Here is a 20,196-nt window from a genome sequence, read left to right on the forward strand (position 1 = left end):
TGCTCATGTCAATACAATAAATTATCTAATTGTGATAAAAACAAAAATTAAAAAAAACAAAAAACTGTGGATGCTGGAAATCCAAAACAAAAACAGAATTATCTGGAAAACCTCAGCAGGTCTGGCAGCATCGGCGGAGAAGAAAAGAGTTGACGTTTCGAGTCCTCATGACCCTTCAACAGAACTATAGTTCTCTTTTCTTCTCTGCCGATGCTGCCAGACCTGCTGTGGTTTTCCAGGTAATTCTGTTTTTATCTAATTGTGATGCTTGTTTTCTGGGAATGCAGTTCTAATGAGAGCTGCAATACAATAATGAATTACTGATTTGCATCTTGAATTTTGCTTTGTATAGTTCTACATGTTACTGCAAAGAAGATTTGAGCAACAGATTCTTCCCAACTGGGATTTGTGATGGGGAAGAATGAATGAGTTGATGATGGCCAATATTTTGTGATCATGTTTCCCCACACTACCCCATGCCACCACCCCCATTAGGGAAGGAAACATTTAAAGAAGCTCCGTTGCTAGTATGTTGTTTAATAAGTACCTATTTAGTTGTATAAAAGGGAAAACAGCTGAGACTAGTTCTGTCAGTGGAGAGTTTTATGAGCAGCAATAAAACTCTGTCTGAAGGTGTCTGTCTTGGCTTTGCTCTTCATCTCTAAACAACTATTGGAACTTAACAGTGTAGCAGAGAATGGTTGCTGGTTGGAAGTAAAAGATTAGAAACTAAGCTTTCTTCAGACAAAAGATTGTATTTGGAGTTAACTTTAAGAGCAGAGTGGTTTGGAGTTGCTCAAAAAAATGAGAGTGGCTGAATTAAAATGCAGAGTTTTGGGATATGATTACCCACCAATGTTTTCTGAGAATGAACCCTATGAACAATGCAAGAATGAAGTAACTATATGGACATGGGTTACGCCCTTGCCAGAGAAAAAACAGGGAATGGCCTTGGCATTTTCGTTACCATACAAGAGCAAAATAAAATGTATTTTCAGAGTTGGAGTCTGATCATTTGGACAAGGATGAAGGCTTGGAAACATTATTCGATTTTATGGATAAGATCGATCAAAAAGATTATTTATTAAGTGCTTACGAAGCACAGTCTGATTTTAAAAATTTAGAAAGTTGGAAGAGAGTTCCATAGAAGATTACATAATGGAATTCAGTAGGTTATATGCAAGATTGCAAAAGTTCCATCTAGAAATTCCCCTATCGGCGCTGGTGTTCTAGTTACTAGACTGTGCCAAAGTATTGACTATGGACAGGCTTCTAGTTCAAACGGGAGTTGAATTTTCAGAAAGGCACACACTGCTAGAACAGATGTCAGAAGCTCTTTTTTTAAAAAAAAACCTCGGAAGCCATTCCTTTCCAGCAGCGTTCATGGAGCAAATGAGCCATTCGGTGCTAAGACAGAAAATGGAGGATACAAAGTTAAGGGAATGGTGAGATTATTTAGAAACAGGATGCAGGCATCAGTACAAAAGTAGATTGTAACTAGGAACAATGGGGACAGAAACACCTTGGACAGTTATGGCAGGAGAAAAGAATTAGGAATTTACGACACAAGAATGAGTCCCAGAAATACCCAGGACATGGTCAATCGGTGTTTTGGATGCAATTCAAAATACCATTATACAATAAACTGTCCTAAACAATATAACAATGTAAAATTAAACATGAGACAGAAGATTCAGAAGAGGAAGATGGAGATATTGACTAAAGAGAGGGCATTGTATTAGTTACAAAAAGTTTCAGCCCGGTGATGAATGTCTTGATGGCAGAGTCCTTCAACTGTACGGTGCTAGATAATGGCTGCACATCTGTAGAATAGACTGGTTAAAATGCTACCTGGACTCCTTAAATGACAAGGGCTGGAATAAGGTTAAAGAATTTGAGAGTTCCACAAGTTTTAGATTTGGAGATGATAATACCCTAAAATCTTTTAAAAGGGTAGTGATTCCCTGTAAGGTAGCTGGAGTCAATCATTTCTTCAGCATGGATGTAGTGTCTAGCGAAATACCATTACTGTTGAGCAGACCATTGATGAAGAAAGCGCAAATGAAGCTGGACATGAAAAATGACGAGGTCATTGTATTTGGAAAACCTGTGGATTTATAATTTATGCAATCTGGACACGACTGTATTCCTTCTAATGAAACTCAACTTTTCTACTAAGATTAAAGAATTGTTATTAGTGTCAGGGGATAGCAATTTGGAAGACAAAAAGCAAATTGTATTAAAATTGCATCGGCAGCTTGCCCACCCTTCTTCGCAAAGATTGAAAATTTTGCTAAGGGGTGGAAAGTACGCTGAACTTTATAGAGGAGATAAGCAAGAGAGGTGACATATATAAGAAATACAGAAGGACATCGTCATGGCCAATAGTGAGTCTACCTTTAGCGAGGGATTTCAGTGAAGTTGTGGCAATGGATTTAAAGGTGTGGGATAAAGAAAAGAACATTTTTACATTTCGTAGATTTGGCAACAAGGTTTAGCCAGTCAACAATCATATATGGTAAAGGAAAGAAAATAATTGTGGCACAGGTAATGGAGAAGTGGATTTGGGACCACCAGTGAAATTCCTCACTTATAATGGGGTGAATTTTCTTACGATGAGTTCCGGGATGTTTGTGAAAATATGAATATAACAGTTAAGAATACCACAGCTGAAAGCCCCTTTAGTAATGGAGTGTGTGAAAGGAGTCATGCGACTATGGATGAGATGCTTCATAAAATATTGGCGGATAGACCAAGCTGTAAATTAACATCAGCTCTAGCTTGGGCTGTCCATGCCAAGAATTCACTGCAGTTGGCTGAGGGCGAGAGTCCACATCAATTGGTTTTTGGGAGAAACCCAAACATTCCTTCAGTCCTGAATGATCATCTCACAGCTTGGGAGGGAACTACGATTAGCTCTACCTTTTCTAAGCATTTAAATGCACTACACGCGGGTAGAAGAGCGTTCGTTAAAGCTGAAGCTTCAGAATTCAGCGAGCTCTAAGACACACTGCACATCCGTCAGAAACTATTTTCAATCAGGGAGACATGGTATTCTATGAAAGGGAAGGACTTAATGAGTGGATAGGCCCAGGAAAGGTTATAGGTAAAGATGGTAAAACAGTAATTTTACAACGTGGGAACCTGACCATTTGGGTACATTCAACAAGGTTAGTTGGCGTGGACTACAAACTTGCCGGGTTTGCAAAGTGTTGTAGGAAGGGATGAGGAACTATGTACTTCTCATATCCATATGTAGCATGATTGTGAGGACCAGGTAGCTGAAGTTGACGGAGTATATGGAGACTGTAATTTGGACGAAGAAGATGAGGCAATTTGTCCCAGAGGTCAACTGCTGAAAGCTGGCACTAAAGTTACACACTTGCCGGAAGGGGCCAGTCAATGGCGGAATGTGCCGATTATACGTAGAGCAGGGAAGGCCACTGGAAAATATAAAAACTGGATGAATGTACTAGATAAAGGACAGGAGGTTAGGCCAATGGATTGGAAACGTGAAGTACAAAAACAGAAGGCACAGATAAGTAGCATCAGTTCAGACACTGGGTCTGGGAGTGAACATGCCTCTAGGAAGAGATTGTGAACTGTTGAAAGGACATCTGTAAATGGGAGAGGGAGATCAAACAGTAACAGTCCGGAGCATGATAGAACACAGGGTAGAGGGCATAGTTTAACAAAGTCAAGGATGGCACAGACTGGTAACACTATAGGGCGCAGAAGCCCATGTGATCGAGAAGTCTTAGCAGCTTCAAACAAATTGGATGATAAATTAATAAAGGATGCCAAACAACAAGAACTACATAGTTGGAAAGAGATTGAGGTATACACAGAGGTGCCAGATATGGGACAACCAGCTCTGTCTCATAGATGGATATGCATGGAAAAGGTGTGTCCTGATGGGACTTATAAAGCTAAAGCCAATGTAGTGGCACGAGGGTTTGAAGAAAAATTGGGAACGTTACGCAGAAGATCTTTTTAGCTCTATTAGCTACAAATGCTTGGGAATGTAAGTCCATTGATATTTAAAGCTTTTTTGCAGGGACACCAAATTCAAAGGGAAGTTTTTCTCTGTCCACCTAAAGAGGCGCCAAACACAGAAGGGACTCTCTGGAAGATAAATAAATGTGTATATGGTTTAAATGATGCCAGCAGAGTTTGGTATTTCTTAGTGAGGTTAGTTTTATTAAAGTTGGGCTGCCGTCATTTGTAAGCAGACCTGGCAATATTTTGTTGGCACCAGGGAGAAACTTGCAGGCATCTTTATGATACATGTAGATGAAGTTTTTTGGGGTGGTAGTAGTGAATCTGAAACAGTTGTCATTAATGGGCTGAGAACAGAGTTTAAAATTGGAAGTCAAGCTTCTGGTGCATTTAAGTACATATGATTGGAAATCAGGCAGAGTGGATCACGTTCCATTTACATCAGCAATCCTATTTAGAGAACATCAATCCCTTTGCAATTAATAATGGTAGGGCCTCCCAGAAAGATACAGTGGCATCTGAAACAGGAACTCAGAAGTCTAATTGGGCAACTCAATTGGCAGGCAAACAGACAAGGCCAGACGTTAGTTTTGAGGTTTCAGAATTGAGCACTAAAATAAACGATCCCAAAGTTTTAGAAATCATTCAGGCAAACAAAATATTGACAAAATTAAAAATGGAGCAGTGTGTTTTGAAATTCCCATCTTTGGGTGATGTTAGAAAAATGAAACTCTGTTCAGTGATGCGTCTTATGCAAATCTATGTGATAGATTTTCGAGTGCGGGAGGATTTATTATAATTCTCGTGGGGAGAAAGGCAAATGCTGCCTTTTGGCATGGGAATCTAAAAGGATACAAAGATTTGTAAAAAGTACATCAGCAGCAGAGACTCTTGCCCTTGTTAAGACGGTAATTATGGCATTTTTATATCAAAGATACTGGCAGAAGTTTTAAATGGAAAAGGGTATTCAGGAATGGTACCTATCGAATATCTTTTAGATAATAAGTCACTTTGGGAAAATTTTCACTGCGGAGTGCGTCAATAAGAGATTGCGGATTGACATTGCAAGCTTAAAACAGATGCTCGAGAGTAAGGGGATTGCCAAGATCAAATGGATTTCTAGCAGCTATCAATTATCTGACTGCTTCACCAAAAGAAGAGCAAGTTCCAAGATGTTACTTGAGATCCTCAAAGAGGAAAAAAATACTTCTTTTTGTGTGTGGACACATCTATACATGTGTCCTTTTTTTAAGAAGGGGAATAAGGTCAGTTTATTGAATGAAAAATATATATTGATGTTTGTTATTACTTTTTTTGTGATTATATAAACTTAAGGGTGCTTCATTTTTAGGAAGAGGGGAATCTGTTAGGGAAGGAAACAGTTAAAGAAGTTCAATTGCTAATTATTAGGTTGTTCAACCAAGTACCCGTTTGATTGTATGAAAGGGATAACAGCTGAGGTTGGTAGAGTTTTATGACGAGCAATATAACTCTGTCTGTAGGATCCTGACTTGTTTTCAGTCTTCATTTCTAAACAACTATTGGAACTTAACACCACCTATGCCCCCTTCTCCTCCCCGCCCCCCCCCCAACTTCCTGGCTGGTGTGTTGAGTCATCAAACTGAAGACTGGTAAGACAAATGGAGTGTTCTCCTTGAAAGACAATTTTTGTTTTGCCTCCAGTTAGTTGTTTAATTGACCACCATTGAATGTGGCAGGACTGCTGAGCTTTAATCTGATCCTTTGGTTTTTGGGAATGCTTCGCTCTATCTGCAGCATGCGGCTTCTGCTTTTTGGCATGTATGTAGTCCTGTGTAGTTTCTTCAGGTTGGCATGTCATTTTTGGGTATATCTGATGCTACTCCTTGTATGCTCTGTTGCACTCCCCATTGAACCAGGGCTCATCCCTTGGCTTGTTGGTAACGGTAGCGTGAGGGATATGGCTGGCCACAAAGTTATGAAGATTGTGGTTGAATACAATTCTGCTGCTGATGGCCCACAGCGTCTCATGGATGCCCAGTTTTGAACTGCTGGATCTGTTCTGAATCTATCCCAGTTAGCACAGTTAAAGTGCCAGACAGCACGATGGGTGTTCTCTGTGAAAATGGGCCTTCATCACCAAAAGGAGTGTGTGGCAGTCTCCCCTACCAGTACTGTCATGGACAGATTCATCTGTGATAGGTAGATTGGTGAGAGCAAAGTCAAATAGTTTTTCCTCTCGTGTTTGTTCAGTCACCACTTGCTACAGGTCCTGGCTGGTGTGTATTCCTTCAGGACTTGCTAGTAGTGGTGCTGCTGAGCCATTCTTGGTGAAGGGTATTGATGTCCCCTATGCAGAATACTTTTCTGTACCTTTGAAGTGGAGGTACACTGATTCATCAGCTGAGGAAAGACAATAGGTGGTAATCAGCAGGAGGTTTCCTCACCTGTGTTTGACATGATGCCAGATACATCATGGGTTTGGAGTCAATGTTGAGGTCACCCAGGGCCTTACCCTCCTCACTGCGTACCACTGTTCCACCACCTTTGGTGGGTCTGTCTTGCTGGTGGGTCAGGACATGCCCAAGGATGATGATGGAGAAGTCTGGGACATTGTAAAGTATGATTGTGAGTGACTGTCAGGCTATTGCTTGACTGGCTTGTGAGACAGCTCTCCCAATTTTGGCATAAATCCCCAGATGTTCAGGGGAAGGACTTTGCAGGGTTGACAGGGCTAGGTGTGCCTTTGTCATTTTCCAGTGCCTAGGCTGATGTTGGCGGGCAGACTGATTTTATTCTTCTTCCACTTTCCTGTAATGGTTTGATACAACTGAATAACTGGCTTGCTAGAAGACCATTTCAAAGGGAAGTTAGGAATGATCCGCATTGCAGTGGGTCTGGAGTTGTGTAGGCCAGACCGGGTCAGGATGGCAGATTTCCTCCCTGAAAGGGCATTGTTTCATAGTTTGCCATTGTGAGATTTGAACTCTTGATAATCTTTTAAATCTTTTAAATTTTGAACTCTTGATTCATAATTTGCCATGGTGAGATTTGAACTCTTGATCTTGGGGTTACAAGCCCAGTACCATAACCACTTGGCTGTTTAGGCCAAGCCACCTTGGGGTTACAAACCCAGTACCATAACCACTTGGCTATTTAGGCCAAGCTTCCCTGAAAGGACATCGTGAACCAGACTGGTTTTTATGACAATTGGGTAGTTTCATGATAATTGAGACTAACATTTTATTCCAAGTTTATTAATTAATTGAATTTAAATTCCCCCAGCATCCACAGTGGGATTTGTGTTTCCAGTGCGTTAGTTCTGGCCTCTGGATTACTAATCCAGTAAATCTTAGGTGATTGCTAGTTCTGTTTGATTGCTTTGTTTATCAGAGCTACACTGTAGCGCTACAATGTGTGTTCAGACTTTAAGAGCTATGTTTGTAGGGGAGGCTCATCATTTATGTTTATTGCGAAAATTAGCTATTTTTGTTGGGAATCTAGTAACCGGTATATGACTGAATATTCAGGTGTACCATGCTTAAGCTGCAATACATACTGTTCCTAGAGTGCCTTTTAAGTTTAATTTAATGAACATTTTCCTTTTCTAAACTCCAATCCTTTGAGAAAACCACCATTAGATGAAGGTGTGGACAGCTGTGTTGTATTTTATGCTTTTCCGAAGAAGATGCAAATTCACTTGATTCCTATTGCTTCCTCCTTCAGTCAGGTGAAAAATATAGCCCTAGCTGATGACATCCTTTCTCCTGTGACAAGTTATACTCTTGTGGTGGTTTAGGTGTGATATGGTGTTATCCTGTAGAGGTCAGGTTTACTGTCTGGTCTTGGTGTCCAAATCAGTGGCTTTCAAATTTTTCTGTGAGGGCTGAGGAAGAACTGATCTTGATTTGTACTGCAACTTCATTTAACCTACCACAGATTTTTCTTAAACCTCAGTTTCAAAATTTGTACTGGGTCTAAGGGGATTGGAGCCATCATCCTCATGTGGTGTTAGACCAAGCTATTTTATGGCATGACCTTTTAAAATGACTGAAGCTATGCCTGGCTGTGACCCTTGAACAATAAGAGCTATTTGGCAGTATTGTAGCACCTTGTGCCTCGTTATCTCTGAAGAGACACGAACAACTCCTGTAGGCTGCAGAGACCAAATTCAAAGGGAATTATACAAGGCCATCTACATTTCATAAGCCAGGCCTGGCCATCAGAGTCTACTAGTCTGCTGGGACAAAGAGCACTGCAACCGTCCTTTGTTAATGTTCCAACCATTAAGAATTTCAATCTTGAACCCAGACAAAGGAACGTACACCCTTTTGTCAAAGCCAAAGTGGAGAGGTGCGAGTCATGTGACTTGACCTCCCTAGCTGGGAGAATCAGTTATACTGTCTTGCTGTACTGCAAATCAGTCTGCCATTTTCCATCGACCAAGCAACAGCTCAGAAAGGGGGCTCTGCCTAGGTATGAATTCCTGACCCCACCCCAAAAAGCTATACTGTCTACTGGAACACCTGAACTTTTCTACCATCACCTACAAGACTAATTCATCAGTCCAGCATCAGTTTTCAACCTGCCGACCTCTGTGAAGGAATACACCATTGGACTTTGATTCTGAACTCTGGATTCACGTGAAACAATAATTCTTTATTCTATTGCCTTTGCCCTGTAAATCTATCTTTTTCTTGTTCTCTTTCCCCTTTCCCTCGTTTATTGTATAAATGCACAGGGGGCTACATTGCAACCCTGTCGCGTTTGAGCATGTGCGAATAAACTAACCCTCTTGAGTTCACCCTATCTCAAGTTTGCTGTGAGGTTATTAATAGAAATTGAATCACACCAAAGCTGAGGGGTTGGGAAATACACCACCGCTTATAAAGGGGCAAATCAAAATTAAAACGCCTTTCTTCTACTTATGGACGGATGGTGAAAGGAGAAATCAGGGCTGTTTAAGTTAAACTATTTCCTGCCTGTAAAATCGGATTCACACCAAGGATCTTCCAAAAAGCAACTTTCCCACAAATTACGTGCCTTATATCGACGTTGCATTGGTTTTGCAATGTTCTGTTAAGCAGCGATTGGCATAAGGGATAAGCATGTGTCCTGTGGCGTTGCAATGTGTGATGAATTCCAAACAGTTTTCTGCTCCAGCTGTGCTTTAGAGCCAATATGTTGTTTGTGTGGGAGGATTTAGTGAATGTGCTACAGCTGTTTGGGATTTACTTAGTCAATACTGCAACTTTTTTACCACTTTTATGTCACTGAGTATGGATACAGTGAGAGATTGTATAACCGGGACACATGTTAGGAGTTGAGGTTCCAGCATTTGAGCTACTGAGCCGCCTGTTGAGTTTTGTACAACAAACTCAAAGTGCTTTTCTGAGAGTACAGCTGATAGATGTTTGTGTGCTGCCATGAAAATATCTTATAAACACTTCTGACTTCCTCACTCACACTCATGCTCACTCTTCCTAAGGTGACTGTCATGGAGAAAGCCCAGATTATTTTTTTTATTATATTCAACCCATTGTTGTCTAATTAGCCATTGCAGCATATTCCAAGGGGCAAATACTGTAAATCTTTATCTGTAAGATATCCTAAATAGTTACAGTGCTCTAATTTACATTTCTCAGAACCCAAATAAACCTGATAGAAAAACGATTTCATATCATCAAAAATTTTGGAAGGACTGCAGTATTGTTCAAACTGTGAGGAAGATTCTGATGAAATCACACAATCTTTTAGGCAATATTGACTGCTGTTGTGGCGATGAGAAGGGAAGTTGCAAATTAGTACACCTTTTCAGCTTATGCATTTCCCATATCATGACCAGATAGACAGTAAAAGTAAAGAACTGTGCCCTGCCTGAGAACACACACAGATTTAAACATCCCTCACGTATCAGTAACAATTGCTCATTATCTACCCGTAGCAAATAAGGGAAATACTATTTATTTTCCAGAAACAATCAAAAGAATGAGACTATTTCTGAGGAAATCGCTTACAAATTTGCCAATTCTTTCATTTTCTCACTGCAACCTTGGGCGTTCATTGCTTATGCTCTTAATTTTAAAAATCAATCTTGGGGCTTGGGGGCCACTGGCAAAGCAGGCATAAATTGTTCATCTCTTGTTTCCCTGAGAAGGTTATGGGTATTTTACCTTTCTTTGTGGCGGTTTTGATAAAACAGAGTGGCTTGCTGGTGTTACGACCCCAGCTGATGTTAATACTAGACAAGTCAGATCCCAGAGTGAAACTTGGTTTGATAGATCCTAACTTTGTTTTTGTCTAGAAACCTGGAGGAAAGTTACTGAACAAATTCACAAGATGAACTTTTAACATTACGAATAAAACTTTTATTAGCAAGGGAAAAAATTGAACTATATTACACTAGACAGAAAGGTTGGAAAGATCTCAAAAATGCAAGAAAATGATTCAAACTTTCACCATTCCTTTTCACCCCAGCAATATCCTTACAGACACAAAACTCCAGTGAAGATTTACCACTATCTTAACACCAAAGCGGCTTGCTTGGGTTCACCCAGATGCAAACGGGTTCCTTCCAATGGATTTCTGAGCATTTTCCCCAGCTGGTGTACCTCCCTGAGACACCCAAAACCGCACTCTTAACTCACTATTACTTCAACTGCAGAACAAACGCTTGAGTTCCCTAAACTCTGTTCCCAGCAGCCTTGCAGTATTTCTTACCAGAGAGTTTAGAATTCCTGTTTTCACTCTTGCATGCACATTCTGAATTTCTTTTCTATCTTTACCTGTGTGTCATTGAACCCCTGTCACTAAGCAACGGCACAGCTTTTTCTGCTTTGTGATTTTTTCCTAAATCAATAAACTACTAGCCTCTTTGTAACCCACCTCTTCACTTCAAGGATTATAAAACCTCATTAAAAATGCATGTATACAAAAATCCAAAAAAACCTGACCTTTTGCTAGGAGAGTCTCCAGACCTCCCAGTACCAGGTTCTCAAAAAAAAACTAAATGAAACTGAAACCTTTCTTAACATGCAAATATAAATTAAACTTAAAGTTATACATTGTTCCTAACGTTGGTCCATTTCAGCGGGCAGTTAATAATCAAGCAGTCGATGCAGGGAATTAGTAGCCAAGCAGTCGATGTCGAGCAGAAATCAGATATAGTGCCAGATCTGGTACATAGAAAGTTTCCTTCCCTAAAGGACATTAGACAAATCTAGTTTCGTTTTATGTTCCTTTTAAGATCATAAAATCATTAGTGAAGAGTTGATAAATTCATATTTACCATAATAAATGTAGTTATTGTGTTGTGTTTCTCTTTCAGGTAGAAACGGATTGTCCTGGCTAGCTTGCGGTGCTCATTTAGAGCTGCTTAACTCGATCACAGGTGAACGACTGTCAGCCTATCGGTTCCGTGGAATTGGAGAACAGGCCCCAACTATTCTGGCTGTAAAAGAATTCTGCTGGCTGAAAAGAACTGGATTATTGATAGGATTAAAAGAATCTGAAGGTAGCATCCTCTGCCTTTATGACCTCGCAGTATCCAGAGTGGTTAAAGCAGTGTTTCTCCCTGGAAAGGTACATTTTTATAATCCTTTGACCATGGCCTCTCTTCCTTTACAACTGAATACATTGATTAACCTCTTTGAATAATGATTGTGCCATTTGCACTTGGAAAACAAGCGCCTTTTGAAATTTCTCATGTCAGTTTTCACATTCTCAGCTCTATGGAGCTAAGCAATAGTTATTTCCATCCTTTCACAGATTGCAAGGAAAAATGAACGTTCCTTTGTTTTCTATTTAACGTCAACCAGCTGCCCTCCTTCACCTGGGACTGCACTGTTGTGTGTTTTGTTCCTTTCCAAAATGGTCTGAATTTCTTGTTTTACGATCCTTTCTATGCACTTGACTTTGCTTGACAAGTGGAAAATTTTCAACACTGCATGTGCATTACACTTCGTATTACAGGTTAGAGTTTAGTATTCTGCGACAAGTTATCGGTCTTCCAACTTCTCAGTGGCATTCTACCATCTACAAGGTACAAGTCAGGAGTGTGATGGAATGCTCTCCGCTTGTCTAGATAAGCACAACTCAACAACACTCTAGCTTGACACCATCCAGGATAAAGCAACCCACTGATTGGCACTATGTCCACCACCTTAAATATTCGACCCCCTCCGTTACTGGCATTCTGTAGTTTGTGCAATCTACAAGATGCATTGCAGCAAGTTGTCAAAGCTACTTCGGCATACCTTCCAAACCCATGATCTCTACTGCCTTGAAGGACAAGGGTAGTGGGTGCATGGGAGCACCACCACCTCCAATTTCCCCTCCAAGTGGCGCACTTGGGCTGGAAATATATTGTTTTTCCTTCGGTGTCATTGGATCAAAATCCTGGCACTCCCTACCTGCCTTGGCTGCTAGATTTATCTTGTCCTTTTTGCATTCTCATCCATTGAACTAAACCTATATATATTCCACATGTGAAACTTCATGATTTGTGAGTGTTCCATGTTGCCTGCATCTAGTCAGGAATTGAGTGTCATTCAACTGAAGTCCTGGTCAACCTTGAGGTTCATTTTTAATAATCAGTAATAAGATGCCATTTGAATTAATTCCTACACAATTTATTGATTTGTTTTTTTGAGCCTATCCACTAAGGAATATATGTATTTCTGGAGGATATGTTTCAAATACGATTTTATCTTGTTGATAAGTTCCATCTTGACATTAGTCAGGCTCAGGGTAGCAGGCCTAAGAAAGTTTCTTCTAAATGTTTTAATATTTCAATGTAATAATTTGTACTCTGGCCTCCTCAGTTCTATTCTACGCATTATTGGAATTTAATTCCAACTGTTTATACATAGCGTTGTTTCTAAGAAAAGGAACTTGATCCTTACTGGAAATGGTACCTCTCTACACAGGTACAGGAAAAGCATATTGTCAATACCCAGCATCAAACCACTTAAGTGAAATTACACACTGTTCTCCCTTTGAATCATCTAGACCTTATGTGGCTTAAGCTGGATTCTTCAGCTCGTAGAATAGATGTTTTAAGTTTTTTTTAAACTTTTGCTATATCTCTGGTTCTTTCCATGCAAGGCAGGTGAATATTACTGATTTTAATGTTGAACACTTTCTAGATCAGCTGCTAAGTACCACCTAGACCTGGAGAGAGGGACCCACCTCGCTTGCAATAATTGTCCTGTTCTCTTTAGCACAAAACACCCCAAAAATTGCTTCAAGGGCCAAATGTGAAGTGGCTGAAAAGGAACAGAAGGCACCAGTGTACACCACATGATATGATATTGAGACGCAGCTCACCACCACCATCTCACGGGCAGTTAGGGATGGGCAATAAATGCTGACCTAGCCAGCGATGCCCTCATCCCATGAATGAATTAAAAAAACATTAAAAATTGTACTGATTAATGCTGCCAGCTTAAGTTGATTTTTGGTTTTTATTCAACATTTTGTAAGATTTTGGATTCATTATATAGTATTTGGAAAAAAATTGTGCACAATTAGCTGTTTTTTTTTATAAACTCAGGTGACTGCCATCGAACCAATAGTAAACCATGGCGGTGCCACTGCCAGCACACAGCGATTAAATCAGAGTCTACGCTGGTTTTTTGGCATAGTCGCTGTTGTAACTGATACCGGACATGTTCTGCTCATCGACCTGTGCTTGGATGACTTCTCGTGCAATCAAAGTGAACAGGAGCCAGCAGGTAAATTGATCTGCACAGCTATGCCTAAGAATGGAAGTAATGCTTGTCTTCCTGTGAAGGAAATATCATTTTTTTCCCGAATATTACTGTGGGATACTGAAGCGGGCTTATGGGAACTGTGTGTATGTATGTTTGTGTATGTGTCTAGTTTAATTAAATTGCAGATAGTCTGACAGCAAGGTTTGAATAATCAAAAGGGGTTAGGTGTAAAACATGCATTTGAAGTGGAGGTGGGTAAGCTTGGATGAAGTCTCAGCACATAGTGTGAATGCAATTTGCATTTTTAGATAAGTTGAGGTTGTTTAGTTTTCAAAGGGACATGATGAGATGTTTACAACTGGCAAGATAAATAGGGCAAAGCTATTAAGTTTATTTTTCCCTGATAGTGCTAGCCATAATGACAACATGAACGATTTTTATATTCTGGTAAAGGTAACTTCCAAAGAAAGGTTGAAACGATGGGATTTACAGACCAGAAAGGAGAACATATATTTAAAGAGGGATGGAAGGCTGTGTGGGAGTGGCTGTATGAGAGCTTGAAAGGTGCACTGTGCAACAGACCTGTGGGAAAAAGCCTCTAGGCACCCAGGAGAAGTTTGCTGCTCCAATAACCAAGGCTTTGTTAAAAGCCACTGCCAGCACACAGTGGCAGTTTCATTGTTGAATGGGAGGGAGATAGAAGCTGTGAAATATCTCCATTGTAGTAACAGTGGGTGCTTGAGGTAATGTTGCTGAATGTTTATAGATTATGAATCTATTTGGACTGTTGCCTGAAAGGGGTTTGTAGTTGGGAGTCTAGTTAAGTAGAAATCTTGTGAGAACTGTTATAAAACTAAATGTAACTGTGTAACTGTAGTCTTGTGTGTTTAAGTTTTCTTTTGTTAATAAATGTTTTAATTTAATCTTTAAAATCTCAAAAGGTGGTAGTGGACTCATTTCTGACTTCAGTTCACAACCTTCTCGTAATAGAAACAAATTGCAAAATTGTTGTGGTAGTGTGGCCAACTTTCCCTTTGGGATTTGGCCAGCCTGGCAAATACTACCTGCCATATCATAACGTTCCTTTGTGCTCTGAATTATAACGCTAAATTTGCATTTATTACTAATTGTCCGTGCAGGCCTGATGCAAGAATGACACTTTCTTTGCCACTAGTCTGTTTACCTTGCTGTTGTCACTATGGTATGCAAATATTCACCTAGCAACAATCTCCATTACAGAATTATTGGTTATTTTCCTTAAGTACACAGCTATCACTACACCCTCCCCTCCCTACCCCACCATCTAGATACTCAAAGAGATCAACCCTTTTCATAGGTGCTTATTTAACACTGGCTATGCTTGTGGGCAGTGATGAAATTGATGTGCAGGGAGAAAATATTTGTAATCTGAAACTCACCAAAATTTTCTGCACCCCTTCCCGGATTAAATATTCTGCTCTTTAATACTACTTTGCCTCCCCAAAGTAAGTCCAGCCTAACTTTTGGTTAGATTAGACTTGAACTGTTACAAGTTTTTGTGGTGCTACAATTTGATTTAGTATGTTATTTTATTCTTGTATATCCAGTGGTAGACAGAGAATCTTCTACAATGGTTTCTCTTTCTGCTGTTGCACCATTGTCTCCAGGGTCCCCCAAGGAGCCATCCAAGGCTTCCTACTATTTCTCATCTACGTGCTGCCCGTTGATATTACCTGAAAACATTTTGTCAGATTCCACATGTAACGTGATTGCGCCATTCTCTTCCACAGCAAAATCTCTCTCGACCCTTCCAATGCCTCTGTGTTGTCAGACTGCCTGTCGGACATTGGGAGGAACTGAGAGAAGGAATCAAATGTGAGGACTAAGCAGACAGCCTGCAAATCCACCAGGGGTAAAGTCCCCCGCAAACAGCTGGCCACCAAGGCAAGAGCGCCCCAGCCGCAGCACCACTACTGGCCTTGTAGCATGGCTCTGCGGGAAATCCGCTGCTACCAGATATCCACCGAGCTGCTGATCCGCAAACTGCCCTTCCAGCTCCTAGTGCGGGAGATTGCCTAGGACTTCAAGACCGACCTGCACTTCCAGAGCTCGGCTGTCATGGCCCTGCAGGAGGCCAGCGAGGCTTACCTGGTGGGACTTTTTGAGGGCACCAGCCTGTGCGCCATCCACACCAAGCGGTCACCATCATGCCCAAGGATATCCACCTGGCCCAGCAGATCCGGGAAGAGCAGGCTTGAACTAAAAGAACCCATTTCCCACCCCCCTAAATAAAGAACTCCAGCCCTGGATGAGCTGAAATGTTAACCCCTCCTTGAACAGGATAACAGGACCCACTGTTCCAGCAACAGTGTGAGCCTTTTATGTTTCCAGTCCTCGGTTGTTGGCTTCTTTGTATCGATTCTTGGAGCATTTTTACAATGTAATGTGCATTATAAGGTATCAGTAATTATCTCAGCTTTGCTTCTCTCTCCTCCACCATAATGTTGATGCCTAATGGAAAAACTTCTGGGGGCAAAGCTTTGACTGGTGTGTTGAATACTGGAAGCTGAGTTCCCTTGCTCTCCTCTTGTTGCTCACTCAGTGGTTTGTTTAAATGCTTTAGCCTCTTATGCTGCAGCTGCTACTGATGTTGTTGGAAAGGTAATTGGAAGATTGGGAGGATAAGGGCCAGGAGGGTATTCGGTGGGATCTCATGCTCCTTTTTTTCCCCCACCTGGTGGGGACTCCTAAACACAAGACCCATAGACCCAAATGTTATATGTGCCTCACTGCCATAAATCAATTAGGGGAAACAGGCCCTCCGCTATCCTGAGGTCTCCGATGAACATTGTTAAACAGAGTTCTTCTGTTCTCGTGTGGATCTTTATTGCTATTGCAGCCATGGTCATGTGATTCTGACTTGGGAGCATACATTTATTTGCCTATATTCATATTCAAATCAAAAATTGTGATCATAAAATATTAGCTTTAGTTCTACAAGTAAAAATTATACTTTATTTGAAAATATTACTATAGGAATACCTCTTTTAAGATGTTGATTGTAGGCTCAGTGTGGTCAGTTAATCATCCACCCAGACTTTTCATTCATCTCGTCTGTGTTAAAACATTGGCTTAGGAGCATTTTCACTTGCTGTATTCTGAACAAATCTCTTTTCAGATCTTGAAGTGGTCAATAGATCCCCTGCAGAAATTCCTCGAATGAGGGAAACTGTGATAAGGGAAGGACGACACCTCTGCTTCCAGCTGCAGAGTCCATCAGCGGTAGCAGCCACTGCAATGAGCTATGTGCCCAGAACAAACCAGTTGGTAGTTGGCTTTGCTAATGGTTATGTTCAACTCTGGAACTTGAAAACTTTGAAAAAAGAGTAAGTATTAGGAACTTTAGATTTTGCATACCCGCTCTGCATGATTGCTATTTGAAGCTTTTTTAGGTCCCTTCATAGATCCTTCCTATTCCCTAAAGTTTACTATATTCAGTTTCACCAACTAGTATAATTAGGACAGAGGGATTCTGAAGATACAGGCGCACACAGTAGTAACAACAGATGCTACATTCTAGTGGACTCCTGAAAATAGTTGATTTGATGGGACCTTTTCCTTGATGCAGATACTACTCGCAGTTGGAAGGAGGGAAGGTGCCTGTGTATGCATTCACCTTTCAGGAGCCTGAGAATGACCCTCGGAACTGCTGTTATCTTTGGGCTGTACAGTCTGCTCAGGATGGGTGAGTGCCCATAAAGTGTGAAAAATAACAAAAATGTTGCATGTTATTTCATGTTTTGTATAAATGTTTTGTTTCTTGAGGTGATTAATATGCTGTATGATTATGATTAATATTAATCAATAATCATAGAGCACATAAGATTTTATATTTTGAGCTTCATGTGTACAGGTTAATCATTCCGAAGTTTGGTATAATGCAGTTTGATGCAGCATAGATCTATAACAGCACACCTCAACCCCAATTGCAGGAAAGCAACCTCTAATTTTCATTGAGACTTTATCCACGGTTCTACATTTAGATGAGGAAAGATGGGAGGAGGCTGAAGGGGGAAATAAATTCCAGAATGGACTAGTTGGGCCAAATGGCCTGTTTTTGTGCCATATATCCTATGTGTGGGCCCACTGAGCTCAGGAAAATTCTCTTGCTGTGGGACCCATGACTGCTAGGAATGAGGTCAATTAACATTGTTTACTGCTGTACTAGTTAGTCTGCATAATACTGTAATTCTAATTTCAGCAGTTAAAGGCTAGCATCTAATCCACTGTACTGCCCAATTCCTCCAACATTTCATGTTCCAAAAGAAAATTGATCTTTCGACTTTCTTTATCCATTTTATATGCTGATCATTTTAAAGTACAAGCTATATATAAAGCCGTGTTTGCACAGTGATGATTTAGTTTGTGGTCAAGAAACATTGGAAGGGATGGTAACGTGCTCCAGTGTTAGTTTACTACTTGTTTGTTTTTTGTCTATAGTGAAGGGGACGTGGTAAGCCTGCACTTACTCCAATTGGCATTTGGTGATCGGAAGTGTTTAACTTCAGGACAAATCCTCTATGAGGTACACGTTTTTTTTCCTTCCTTTGGAACCACATATTTTGATGCATACACAAATAACCCATGTTACTGTTGAACAAATGGCAGTTTTTTGGGTGTAAACAGGGACAAGATTAATAATAAAAGATATGAAACCAAAGTTTTTTTTAAAGTATTTGCAATTTTTAGGAGCTAAAACAATCTAATCCAGTTAATAAATGGATCCTCTGATATGATGCAGTGTTACTAGCAATCTATACAGTGTGCGGGCTTACAAGAATACAAGAAATAGAAGCAGGAGTGGACCAAACGGCCCATTGTGTTTACTCAACCATTCAGTTCTATCATGGCTGATCATGGGCTTCAAACTCCATTTTCCCACTTGCTCCCCATATCCCAGCATCTGGCCTATCCATTATACCTCAGTGTTGCAAATGCAAAGTGCACTTAGACTTGCACCTGATTTATAGACTCGTGCCCAGGTTTGCTCTTGTGAAGGAGAGAAAATGTGAAGAAGTAAGGAATGAAAGACTTTCATGGAGATGGATTTTAAAACTTTGTGGGGGTGCAGTGACAGAACTGCTCACAGTCCATGGTAGGAAAGTTGGTCCTGAACAGCCTGATTTATAAAAAGCCTGCTCTGCAACGTTAATATGGGACTGGGCTAAACGGGCTCAGATGGGCCGAATAGCTTCCTATGCTGTAACGATTGGTCGGACTTCTGCCCCTCAGTGGACAGGAAGTCCTACCCTTTAGCCGCTGACCAATCCAATTGGACAGCAGCTCCAGCAGTCCCAGCAGCAGCAGAACTTGGTTGTGGCCCCTGCCGGGACTGCAAGGAGTTGTACGAAAATGAGTGAGGACTGGAGACAGTTAAGTCCCAGGCTTTTAGGGCGGGAGGGATTGGAGAGCGTTGGGGGTTGCCCATTTGGAGGGCAGGCAGCAAGAAATGAATTTGGGGGGGTGGTTCTTGTGATTTTTCTTGTGCCTTTGCTTTCTTCAAGTCCGTGGTTCTCAATCAAGGTTTAAATATATACATATAAAATTATCTGTGGATACATATGTATTGCACTATAAAATAGAATATCTGAAATTTGTTAAGTCAACAAGCATCAAAAGTCTGATTTTTGTAGATTTCTGGGCCTTGGTGACGTGGTTGGAAATCTGTGCTCCAAGAATAAACACATACCATAGATGTTGGTGGTGTATTTAAGCAGAAGAAAACCTGGGTTCTAATTTGTATTCAGAGTTCCTAAATAGACTTTCTGTTATTTTGAAGGGCTTGGAATATTGTGAAGAGCGTTATACTCAAGATCTTACCTATGAAGTATTTTCTTCAAGGACTAGGAATACCAATGCTCGGCTGCTGGGCTGCCAGACTATAGAGAAATTTCGCAATCATGGTGATAGAGAAGAAAGTGTGACTGAGGGTGAGTTTAAAGTATTACTTATATAGAGAATCAGATCATTTTTGAAGACCAAAAGGCAATGTTACTGCTTATGTCCAGAGCTGTGTATAAATGCCCCTTGGGGAAGATTGGGAGCTTTAGGTGCTCAACATTCATTTAATTGACAATTATGTGGAACTTTCTGACCTTAAGCGACAGCACTACATATATTTTATGGACTGCGATTTACAAGATATAGGCCCTGATTTTAACTCCAATAAGTTTTGGGTGGTGAGGTGAATTGGGAACTCAGCCATAGTTGCAGAAATCAGTAGGCTATTAAATCCATGGGCCTCATTAATATGCTACAAGAAAGTCTAGTACCCCATGGCAACTTGCTGACAATCTGCTGGCAAGAAGGCTCCATGAAGATGTCTTAGAAAAAGGGAAATGAGGGTGCATAAATGGGCTAAACTTCTTTTGTGGAACCCTGGGCTGCAGCCCAGCTCTGCTTTTAAAAAAAGTGCGCACCTGCTTGAGCTTCTTTGCCTTCCCTGTAGACCCTGACTCTGTTCAGC

The 20,196-nt window shown here is 40.7% G+C and overlaps 1 protein-coding gene across 3 annotated transcripts in view; it reads left to right on the forward strand.

Moving 5' to 3' along the window:
• Window positions 1-20,196, forward strand: part of ahctf1 (AT hook containing transcription factor 1) — a 105,992-nt gene that overhangs the window by 20,216 nt on the left and 65,580 nt on the right. For all 3 annotated transcript variants that reach the window (XM_041174251.1, XM_041174261.1, XM_041174268.1), the window contains exons 3-8: window positions 11,306-11,559; window positions 13,532-13,712; window positions 16,849-17,056; window positions 17,299-17,415; window positions 18,171-18,255; window positions 19,510-19,660. In XM_041174251.1, coding sequence (XP_041030185.1) covers window positions 11,306-11,559; window positions 13,532-13,712; window positions 16,849-17,056; window positions 17,299-17,415; window positions 18,171-18,255; window positions 19,510-19,660 — 996 coding nt within the window. The remainder of the gene's footprint in view (window positions 1-11,305; window positions 11,560-13,531; window positions 13,713-16,848; window positions 17,057-17,298; window positions 17,416-18,170; window positions 18,256-19,509; window positions 19,661-20,196) is intronic.

Source organism: Carcharodon carcharias, chromosome 2 (genome assembly GCF_017639515.1).
Source record: "Carcharodon carcharias isolate sCarCar2 chromosome 2, sCarCar2.pri, whole genome shotgun sequence".
Classification (NCBI taxonomy): domain Eukaryota; kingdom Metazoa; phylum Chordata; class Chondrichthyes; order Lamniformes; family Lamnidae; genus Carcharodon; species Carcharodon carcharias.